Source organism: Phaseolus vulgaris, chromosome 7, assembly GCF_000499845.2.
Source record: "Phaseolus vulgaris cultivar G19833 chromosome 7, P. vulgaris v2.0, whole genome shotgun sequence".
NCBI classification, from domain to species: domain Eukaryota; kingdom Viridiplantae; phylum Streptophyta; class Magnoliopsida; order Fabales; family Fabaceae; genus Phaseolus; species Phaseolus vulgaris.
Window position 1 is genome coordinate 3188208 of NC_023753.2, and position 11819 is coordinate 3200026.

Genomic DNA, 11819 nt, shown 5'->3' on the forward strand with positions numbered 1-11819 from the left:
CCTTTAAATGGAGTTTTTTTTTGTTCAGAACTTTAGTTCACAACCTATTCAAGAAAAAATACAACAGTACTTATCATCTCTTTTCTCAACTTCTTTAGCAAATCTTTCTCATATATCATATATCATACAAGTGAATTTTCTATTTTTTCCCTCACTTACACAATTTGTTGTGGAGTGTGAGGCAGATTAAGTTAATGTTCATTTAGTTGCGCGAGTAATGCATTATACTGATCGATTCACCATATTAAGTGAAAACTCTCCTTAATTCAAAACTAATGCAACGAGGTGAACATAATTCACAAATAGAGTTTGTATTGGATGAAGGCAAGGCAACATGAAAAGTTGAGGCCATACTATAATATAAGGCTTAGTTACTTGTGACTTTTCAGGCTTCAATGCCAATTAATTTTTTCATCAAATAATACAGAAAAGAAAGATAAAGTTTTATCTCCGACAAACAAAATCTCTAAGCTTCTGAATTTACAACAAGCACAACGTGTCTAAATATGTGATCAATTCTTTGAGGCTGACTGGAAGATAAAAATTGCTGTCAAGACACCCACAAGTGCTGTTACTGCGAGGGCAACTGTAGGCAGGGGACTTGATAGTCCAAAGTTCTGTAAAATCAAAGTACAAAATAACTTTCATTCTTTTGCAACAAATGTGCCATAATATTTCTCTAGAATAGGTGAAGAGGAGGTAGAAATAGGAGTAAGGAGTATTGGAGCTCTGTAAACTTGTTGAAGATTTCAGTGAGTTGCATTCACTTTGAAGCTCAAAATTTCAAATAATTCTATTTCGTTTAAGATTCATCAGAAATGTATGTGAACTCACATCCATGATTGTGAGCTTAGCAGTTTAAAACATCATGAACTGCTGATAGCATTAGACTATTAATTTATTACCAAACACTTAAGCTGAATTTACTGGATGTCATAAACACAATAAATGTAGAAAAGAAAAAGCATATTAGAGTTAGAACATCAAAGTAAACTTTTGACTGGTGTGGAGGTTATAAAAAGGGTTAAGCATTTGATGAAAATGATAAATTGGGTTAAGGCTCAAAGATGTAAACAAGTGCTTCCGTCTAAGTCATGCCTGAAGTAATATTCCACTAGTTACTACATAGTGTATACTGTATCATACCTCTAGGAGTCCCTTCCCAGTGGCAATTTCAACAGTGATGGCTACTGCAAAGCCAACCATGGCTAGCCGGCCTAGCCACACATCCAAACTGTTCCCTTGCTGGGTGTTTTGCTCACATCTTATCGAAACCGGCACTGCTTTGCATGTGGATTTCCTTCCATGATTTCTTCGAATCACTAGAAGCAAGTCAAACAATACTTAGCTGTGTAAACTTATTTTATTTCAAAATTACTTTAGTTTCATTCTCCCCAAAACCCATAAAAGGAAGAAAGAAACATCATATGCGTCATAAACATATGGATTAAACTACAAATCCAAGCTTCCAGTTTTAAAAAGAGTTCTAGGACAATTTAAGAACTAACCAGAAGAAAGTGGTAAAATAAAAAAGATAAGAAAGGTAACAATCCTCAACGAATGCATCAACAGTTTCACGTGCCACTACCGTCTTTTACAGCTGCTTCAAATAAGCTAGTTCAGATCAGAGGCTTAACTCCTAAAGTCTATCCAAAATAAGAAGCTTTACAGATGTGCTACAATGTTGCAAGTTTATAACAAATTATAAAAAAAACCCAGCAAAAGTTTCAGATAGCATTTGTGCATTAGCATTACCATCTTTCCCAGTTGTTTCAACTTAGCTAGTTCACAGGCTTAACTAATGCAGTCTTCAAAATATAGAAAATACCAGATTTCGCAGTAGAACTCACTGTGGCTAAAATTAAGTCTAGGATCCAAAAGAAGTGCTGAGTATTAACAAAGGAAACACAAACCTATAGTAATCCTCCCACATTATGAGCATGTTTTTGTTCAATTCCTAATATGCAATTCTAAGATAGACTACCCCACAAAGAGTTCCAGATCATAAGTTCTACTTTATCCCGAATCCCAATTAACTGATGCAAAAAAATAAATAAATCCTTTGGTTGGAATAACATCTGAAAAAAAGAAGAAGGAAGAAGCAAAGAAGGCCAAGTTGCCGGAGCATTCAATTTTGAAAAGGGTTGTAATTATTGTGAAGGGATTGCAGTGACACTGACATAATTGAATGCAGTTTTCACATTATAAAGTAAGCAAATATGATAATGAATGCAGTTTTGACATTATAAAGTAAGTAAATATGATAAAGAGAAACCAGGGGAATTAGAACATTTACACAGTGGGGAGCCAGCGATGAATGATGCTCGAGTTGGAATCAAATTCCTATGAGGGAAGTGAGCAGTGGGAGGGTATTTTGGTGCTGTGAAAACACATGTATCTGCAATACAATTCAACTGAGTGTTAGAAATTGAATAATTTGAAACTGTTCCTGATTGAAGGAAAGAGTGATGATAGAGAGAGATTACCACGAACAGAGAGAGAAAGAGAAGCAGAGGGTTGAACAAGTGCCATGGTGATGAATTGCAACTATCTCAAGTGTGCGGTACCTACGAATTTCAGAGTTTTAATGTTTATCTCTTGTGTGTTTTGTGATGCGGTGTTAGTGGCTCATACTTGTTCCACACCATAACCATTCCTTTACACTTCTTTCAGTCACACGTGGCCTCTTTTATGATTTTTTTTTTAATTTTATAATTTTATTACATTTTTAATTGTTTTTAATTTTAAAAATATAATTAAATTTATTAATTTATGACCTATAAAATAATTACTCATAGTAAAAAAAATTACAAAATATTTCTTTTATGCAATTATAATATTATCAAATTTACTAAAATATTATTTTTATGTAGATATTTTTTATAAATTTAATAATATTTTTTCATTTGAATAATTAATTTAATAGTTATATTTTTATTTTTAGTATTATAAAAAGTGAACACATAAAATCTCATATATATATATATATATAAGAAAATTTAAAAGACACATTTCCAAATATTTAAAAATTAATTAATTAAAAAAGTAATTGGAATAATAAGATGTAAAGAAGATAATTTTATTTTTTTTGTTAAATTGTTACGTTCTTGTTTAGAAAGCTAAACAAAGTACATTAATAATTGTTTCCTAAAATAAATTATATAATTTTAATTAAAGAGTTAAAAAGTAAATAAACTTTTAAATTGTAAATTGTGTTTATAAACTCACTCACTTTCACGCAGACGGATGTCTGGGTATCAACCCCGTTTGCTTCAAGGATGACATGCGGGTGAGGGAGCGCATGGAAAGAAAGTAGAGACTTTGGGGAATCATCTGAAGATTGAAGAGAAAGGAGGGAGGGATGAGCTGAAAGCCACGTCACACACGTGAAGTTACCATGCTACCTTTCATTTTATTGATTTGAACTCTTCACACGTGCAACTACAAACCACTGCCATGCATCGTTTACGCATGCAATGAGATTCCATAATCGATTACAGAGTTGTGAATTGGTTCACTAGGCTTGTAGAGGTTCATGAGGTAGCAGAGTGGTAGGGGAGTGAGTTTCGTAGTGCTTCTTTGATCTCAAGTTAGCTTTCTCTTACTTTTTTAGAGCACATAATCGATTATCAGTGAAAAACAACAGATTACATAATCGATTACGCTGTTAAAAATAGTGAATAATCGATTATCTGTTATTTTTTTCGAGCATAATCAATTATGTACTATGTGTTAAAGTGAGGTTAATCGATTATAGTTTGGAATAATTGGTTATGTTGGATTTATAACTGTAACAATAATCGATTATGTTTTTGAAAACTTTGGATAATAGATTATGCTGTTTTTATAAAAGCAATGGTTAATCAATTATGTTGTTTATATAATTTATTATTATATTTTTTAAGATTTTTATTTTATGAAAAATGAGTTTTAATTTTCTTTGACATTAATTTAAATTACAGATATCAATATGTTTTTTGAAAATATTATTAGTAATAAAAATAATATAATTATTTTCATGAAAATTAATTATATGCATTAATTTAAAATAGAAATATTAAGATAGTAATGGAATTTATATTATATTATTTAAAATTAAATATCTTTATTATTAAGAATTTGAATGAGTTTGTCTTAATTAAAATTTAATTTAAATATAGACTAAATTAATATAATTATTGTTTTTTATTGTTTAATAGGAGTTTATATTAGTCCTAAAATATTGAATTTTCTTTTCTGTTTTGAGAATATTCCTTTACTTTATAGATATTTTTTAAAAAGTATTTTTTGAACATTTATTTTTTTATTTTAAATTAATATTTCAACAGTAGGGAAATATAATTCAAATATTAATTTAGATATCTTTTATTAATTTAAGATATTATATACAGTTGAACATATTAATTTATATATATTTATATATGTATACAGTTTAGTTTTTAGTAATTAGAACTGAAAATTGAATGTTACGTTTGGATTATTATTAGTAATATAAATTAAGTTTGTCTTATTAATAAAAAATAATTATATGCATTATTTTAAATGAAAAATATTAATATAGTAATGGAATTTAAGAATGTTAAATTATTTTTTAAATTATAATTAAAACTTACAATTATTTTAATTATACAAAATTAATAATATTTTTTTATTATATTTTTACACGGATAAAAGTATAATTTATTATTATATATAACATAATGTAATAGAAATTAAATAATATAATACTAATTATTTTAATTAACTTAAATGTCCTTTAAATTAATTAATATTTCATTTTCCTATTTATTTATAAGAATAAATTTGTAATCTTACAATTTACACTATTTAAAATATATTAAAATACTTTCATAACTATCACATCATTCACACTTTTCAATAAACTTTTTTCACATATCCACTCTAACATTCCCTAATCCAAACACTTTCAACTTTCTCGAGACTTTCTTCACACTTTCACTCCTCCACACCCTCAACTTTTCACTCTCATCCTCTAATCCAAACAAAACATTAGTGATATAGTGTTTTTACGAGTAAATATACAGTTTTGATTCTCGTAAGTAGTGTTATTGCTTTGAATATGAAAAAAACATAATGGAAAATAGGAGATAAACTTCTTTTATAAAAAATTAATAATACATTAATATTAGTTTCATTCACTAAATATCTAAAAATATTATCATTTTATTATAATATAATAATTTATTTAAAAAAAGTTTAATAGTGGTTTGTTTTTTACATTGTGTTAGATTATGAGAAAAACTTTATTCTATTATCAATATTTTACATCAATACAACCTTTGTAAACATAAAAATTGTATTTTTAAAATTTAAAAATTAATATCTGGCATTGAACAATGGTAACTTGCATAGAACATGTCAAAATCATGGTTCTTGGATCAAAGAAGGTTACAAAGAGTAAAAATAAAACATAATTAGGTAATAATGTTATATTTGGTACTCATGAAACTCCGTTGGGTTGTCGTCTATGCGAGGAAGAACACCCATTTGGTTGTGTTGCTCGAATGGCTAGTTTTTCAACTGCGACACACTTGTCCATATTCCAGCATTTGCGAAGCTCTAAACGTCCCCTTCATGCTCTGTGCTCTGTTGAATCTTCACCCTTCTTTGGCTCCTCATCTGTCAGAACCAAATTCACGGGTACAATTCCCAGGTTGCTTCGTCACAATGTATTGGCACGTGCTGAAGATAAGGAAAGAGACCCTACATCTTCTTCGTTTCAGCTTCAACAAAGTTCACAGTCACAGGTTCTGGTTCTCTTCTGTATGACCCATTAACCAAGTTCTAGCAATACCCTTTCAGTCACTGTGTTTTTATAGTTTACCATATTGGATATTTGATGCTGGGGTGCATAATCTGGGTTAAGGGCACCTCACTTTTCCATGAAAGATAGAAAATTTGCAGTAGATTGATTGGGTATTCAATTCCAACTGTCTTTATTTTGAATTAGTTACTGTCTTTATTTTGAATTAGTTTATTTCATGTGACGATTTTTTGTATCAAGGAGATAACTTCATCACTGTAATGTTTAATGGATTGACTAGTTCTTTCAAAAAAAGTAAAAACAAAAATGGTGGTAGGGTGAACTTTAAAAAGAAACTAAATGTAAAATCAAATGGTTAATTTTGGTGATTCAGTCAGTTAACATGTGCATCTGGAAAGAGTGCATATTAGTTCTGTTACAAGTTTGAGAAACTGCTTCTTATATGTTAATAATGCTCACACTCTGTTCACTTTGAAAACGGTACCAGAACTTGGCACCGGAATCTGGAAGTTGTGATCCCCTATGTTCACTGGATGAAACAAGTTCACAAGAGTTTGAAGAAAGCTACCAGCCTAAGACTGATTCCCTCAAAGCTCTAGCAATATTAGCAGCAGCTGCAACTGGGGCTATGGCAATTAACCATTCTTGGGTGGCCACCAATCAGGTTCATCGATGTCCTCTGTTGGTCTATCCTGATATTTATGCTGCACATTTCACAATGAAGTGCACGCTCTTGGGAAAACGTTTCTAAATATGCATATTCCAGTAGTTATTTGTTTTCTATGACATTGGACTGCAGGATCTTGCTATGGCTTTGCTATTTGTACTAGGATATGCAGGGATCATATTCGAAGAATCTCTAGCCTTCAATAAAAGTGGCGTGGGACTGTTGATGGCTGTAAGCTTATGGGTGATACGGAGTCTTGGGGTAAATGTCCACATTTTTGTTTTGTTTTGATTTTTGAGTTAGTTTGGATTTAATGTGTCCATTCTCATGCTTTTAAGTTTTAGATCGCTGTTTGTTTGATCATGTCTAAGACACTGAACAGTTTGAATTCACTTGATGCATCTACTCCCATATATGCATATGTGTAAATCACAATTGAAAAAGAGATGCTCAAGTGTCTAGTACCATATACACTTTTTTCTTAGTGATTGTTTAATGTTTATTTAGTCATCTTTGCAAGAGATAAGGAGGCACAAACAAGGATTAGAACAAGGACAAAAGTATGACCCTTCCATATCCCGCTTTTATGTAGAAGCACAGTTTCAATGGTGAAACTAAGGATGCTATGTTTTCAAATTGCTTTTGAACCTAAATTGCTTTCTCATCTCATCCAGTATATTTTGATGCAAAAATAAGGAGTTGCTCTCCTCCCATCCCCTAACCTTAGCAATAATTTTAAGATACAATTAGGTAAATGGGGGCAATCTCCCTTTTCCCCTTAACTTTTCACATGTCAAAAATGGGTCTAACTATGGTTATCCAAATACAACAGTCTATGAACAAATCATAACACTCAGGAGGGCTTTCTTGACCTAAAGAATATAAGTTGCTTTGATTCAAACTACATATTATACTTTACCTTGAAGTTTTTCGTATGGGAATTACATTTTTTTTGTAGCTATTGATGCACATAATATGTTGTAGAAAAATGTAATTTCCTGACCCTATAGTTGCTGTCTCCTTAGTGACAGTATCCCAGAATACAATGACTTAATAAATGATAGTTTGCCCGCTGATCTGTTAGCTGTAGAGACTTGTGACTTGACAAATATTTTTTGCCCCAATTATATCCCCAATATCCCTTCACTTGTTGAACTTCAACATGTCCAGTAACTGGTCTGTTTATATGTTATGTTTTGAAGTCGGTTTTTATCTTCCTCTTTCTTTTGATTGAATTTTCCACTACTATTTCCTATTTATTTGTATGGATTTTATATAGGCTCCTTCAACTGATATAGCCGTTTCAGAGCTTACACATGCGTCTGCGGAAGTCAGTGAAATAGTATTTTTCCTGCTTGGTGCAATGACCGTTGTTGAGATTGTTGATTCTCATCAAGGATTTAAGCTCGTTACTGACAGTATAACAACCCGAAATCCACGCATCCTCCTCTGGGTGGTAAGTTCTCTCCCTACTTTGTGCTTGCATGGTCAACCCTACCAAAAAAGCTTCCTACAGATTCTTGGCAAATTGAGAGTTCTTGGAGATTTGATTACATTAGTTATTGAACATTACAGTTTGTGGTCAAATTTGGATGATACACACAGCAGGAAGGGACTCAGATTCAAGAGCTCCTTTCCTCAAAAAGATGCTGTACCAATTAAGCTGCACAATAGCAACAACTTTTCAAATTTTGATCCTTATAAATGTTGGCATTTTAAAAGAATAAAAGACATCACAAGAAAAAGATTGCGAAAGGCTTGGTGCATGTTTTCTGCTTTATTGCTTTTGTAAAATAATTGTTCTTCTAAAGGTCTCAAAAAGTAGAATAAAAAACAATTATTTTTTAAAATAAGCTGAACCACAGACATACTCCAAATCCCCCTGCCCCTTTCCCAACAAGTTCTAAATCTTCTGTATTTGTATCTCTAATTATTCTGTCTCGACAATGGAAGTTGACAAATTAACGTTCAATTTGCAGATTGGATTTGTTACATTTTTTCTCAGTTCAGTTCTAGACAATCTTACATCCACCATAGTTATGGTTTCCCTATTGCGGAAATTAGTACCTCCATCTGAATACCGAAAGTGAGTATCTGTTATGTTATTAACTTCTATGTAATGTTTAAGTCATGTGGTGAAGAATTAAACATGACCATATTTTCTGAAATACCAAGTATTGATAGACTGGGAACGTTCATCATGCATTATCTAAGGTTTGATCACTAGACTTATAAGCTTGATAGCTCTGCTCCTTCCTGGGGCAATTTTATACTGCAACACTCTTGCTTGCTTGTTATTTTTTCATTCTCCTAAAAATTCTCAATTCTCATATGAGGGATCTTGACAATTTTTCCTCCTGAAATGAATCCTAAGCTTGTTACTTTATTAGTTCCTTCTAGTGCTTGTGATTCATATGAAAGGGCGTTGGCCTTGTATAAATTTGCAATCTGTATTTAGTGATATTTTAGAAGAAAAAAAGTTGTTGAGGGCATAAGGTTTTAGAGGAGTGGGTGAATCTTCTAATTTGCAATTTCTAGAATTCTCCAACTATTCCATGGTTTGGCTACATCTTATCAAATCATCAGATTGTTGATTTGGATTCTGCTGACAGGATTCTTGGAGCTGTTGTTGTAATAGCAGCAAATGCTGGGGGTGCATGGACTCCTATCGGTGATGTTACAACCACTATGCTGTGGATACATGGCCAAATATCTACAGTTCAAACAATGAAGGTTATCTGTTGGATATTTGTTCCCGTGTGATTTGTTTGCTTGAATCACTGGAAAATTTTCCTGTGAAAGAAACTACACAATAAATTTGTGGTATATGAAATTTGTACTAATAAGTAATATCTTCCTCAAATATTCTTTGGTTTCAGTGATTTTAAACATATAACTTATGGCCCTGTATTAATATTTCCTTTGCGAAAGTCTTTCTGTTACTGATCTTTGATTGCATGAAGAACACTTGGATTCAACCAAGTGCAATGCGGAATGAACGAATGTATATATGATTGCATTTTGTTTACTTGTAGAGTTTATTTGTACCTTCAGTCGTTTCTCTAGCTGTTCCACTGGCTCTATTGTCTCTGACTAGGTACTCTTTTTACACAGCAAAAGTTAAAGGTTGATTATTTGAATAGTGAGATTTAGCTCCACATATTACAATTCAGATAATGTTAGTTAGTTTTTCTTCTTCTGCTCAGCGAAGTTAACAAGAAGGGACAAAATTCTTCCAATGTCTTGGCATCTGAACAAATCGCTCCTCGAGGACAGCTTGTTTTCTCAGTGGGTTTAGGAGCTTTGATTTTCGTCCCAGTATTCAAGGCTCTAACAGGTTTGCCTCCATACATGGGGATGCTGCTCGGACTCGGTGTGCTTTGGATCCTCACAGATGCAATCCATTATGGTGAATCTGAAAGACAGAAGCTAAAAGTACCACAGGCTCTCTCAAGGATAGACACTCAAGGAATACTGTTCTTCCTGGGAATTCTATTATCCGTTAGCAGGTAATGAGGAAATATATTTTAACTTTTCTGTTATGGCAAGTTCTAGACTATAACCAAGTGTTCATGCATTTAAATCAATGAAAAAATGTCAACAATATGTCATTGTCCCTTTGAATAGAAGAGAACTTGCTATGACTTTGGATAAGTTTCTCCAGAAAGTAGAAAAAATAGAATGCACTTCTCCATAAACTAATTTGTAAAAGCCATCCAATTTAGCCTTTTCAAAAACTTATTTTAACTTGTAAAAAGCTTCTTATACAAGTGTTTACAGAAAACTTAATCAAACATAACTTTGATACCCCAAAAGTATAGTTGGACTGCCTTCTGGAAAAGATGATATATTTTCCCGGTTTACCTTGTATGGTTATGAGACAGATCTTCTCTTTTGCATGAACTGTGACTATGTGACATCTTGAAATTTCTAATTTTTTCATGTTAACTGGTTTTATTTCATCAATTTTGCCCACCGTGTTTGGCAGCCTGGAGGCAGCAGGGATTCTTCGAGAAATAGCAAACTACCTTGATGCACATATTGCTAGCAGTGAACTGATTGCAAGTACTATTGGTCTCATTTCTGCAGTAATAGACAATGTTCCATTGGTTGCTGCAACAATGGGAATGTATGATGTCACTTCTTTCCCTCAAGATTCTGTGTTCTGGCAACTGATTGCATTTTGTGCTGGAACTGGAGGTTCCATGTTAATTATTGGTTCAGCTTCTGGAGTTGCATTCATGGGGATGGAAAAGGTGGACTTCCTTTGGTACCTACGAAAGGTATTTCCTACTCTGCACATCAGACACGATGATAATTTGATATGATATGTTTGTGTTGTGTTGTGTTGTGTTGTGTGTAGTTCATAACAGAAGTCATTTATCTCCTTTTTTGCAGATTAGTGGCTTTGCTTTTGCAGGTTATGCTGCTGGTATTGTTGCCTATATAGCACTTCATAAACTCAACATCTCCCTATCAACTCTAGCAGAGGTTCCTTTCCTTTCTGGTTCATAAATAAAAAGTTCACAACTCATTTGATTCGGTTTTCATGGCATCAAAAGCAGCAGTTCCAAAATTAAGATTTTGGTAGACAAAAAGTTATTTAGATGTAACTCTAAAGGATATGAGAACGGTTTAGATTACTTTTGTTTAAACTTCCATGCTCTTGATAATGTATGTATATATATTTTCTTTAGGATTGTATAATGTTTTAAATTTAATGTGGAAGTTCTAAATGTGTATCCATATAAAGGATCAATAACCGAATTAATTTATCCAGTTAAATATTTTGATTTTCAGTATTTGATTCCTTAGTTTTATAAATAATGCTGTATAATATTTTTCAGTAAATAATTATTTAATGTAATTGAAAATCCTCCAGGTACATAATTATTGATAATAATTTTCACGCAATTTGTTTATAATTATTGATCAATGAACCACATTGGTTTTCTATAATTTTATTCTAAAAAGACAACTCGGGTAAGTTGAAAAAAAATAAAATAGTTATGTAAATTACATTTTTAATTAATGTGGGACTGTTTAATTTCAAGTCCTAACCAATGTAAAATCATTTTGACGTATCAATCTCATCATACACAGTATAAAGTTTCAATCATTTTGTAATTATTGCTTCTTATACAGGAATGGTGGGAATTTAATAATGTTTTCTTGATTTTTTTTTTATATTTTCAATTTTTTTATGGGAAAGGTAAATTTATTTAAGTTAAAAAAAGTATTAATAGAGTAAAAATAGCATATTAATTTTATTAGATAATTTAATACGATAAAAAATTAGAATTTATATTGAAAATATCAAATTATTCTTTTACTCTCCAAAAGTATATGAATATTATTATTAAATAT

The 11819-nt window shown here is 31.6% G+C and overlaps 2 protein-coding genes across 3 annotated transcripts; one reads left to right on the forward strand and one right to left on the reverse strand.

Moving 5' to 3' along the window:
- Positions 1-292: 292 nt before the first annotated feature.
- On the reverse strand, positions 293-2662 carry LOC137830352 (stress enhanced protein 1, chloroplastic). 2 transcript variants are annotated; one of them, XM_068637639.1, is made up of 4 exons: positions 2487-2662; positions 2297-2398; positions 1147-1322; positions 293-617 (listed from the first exon to the last, which is right to left on the reverse strand). In XM_068637639.1, exons 1-4 carry the CDS (start codon positions 2530-2532, stop codon positions 513-515), a joined length of 429 nt encoding a protein of 142 aa, XP_068493740.1. In that variant the 5' UTR covers positions 2533-2662; the 3' UTR covers positions 293-512. The 2 variants fall into 2 exon arrangements, with proteins under 2 accessions (XP_068493740.1, XP_068493741.1); XM_068637640.1 differs by having other exon boundaries at positions 2490-2657.
- A 2687-nt stretch (positions 2663-5349) lies between these two features.
- Positions 5350-11251, forward strand: LOC137828182 (sodium/proton antiporter 2). Its single transcript, XM_068634646.1, has 10 exons — positions 5350-5768; positions 6273-6449; positions 6585-6713; positions 7732-7908; positions 8432-8538; positions 9065-9185; positions 9488-9549; positions 9659-9961; positions 10441-10735; positions 10851-11251. The coding sequence occupies exons 1-10, from the start codon at positions 5526-5528 to the stop codon at positions 10965-10967; spliced, it is 1731 nt and encodes a 576-aa protein (XP_068490747.1). The 5' UTR covers positions 5350-5525; the 3' UTR covers positions 10968-11251.
- The last annotated feature ends 568 nt before the right edge of the window (positions 11252-11819 follow it).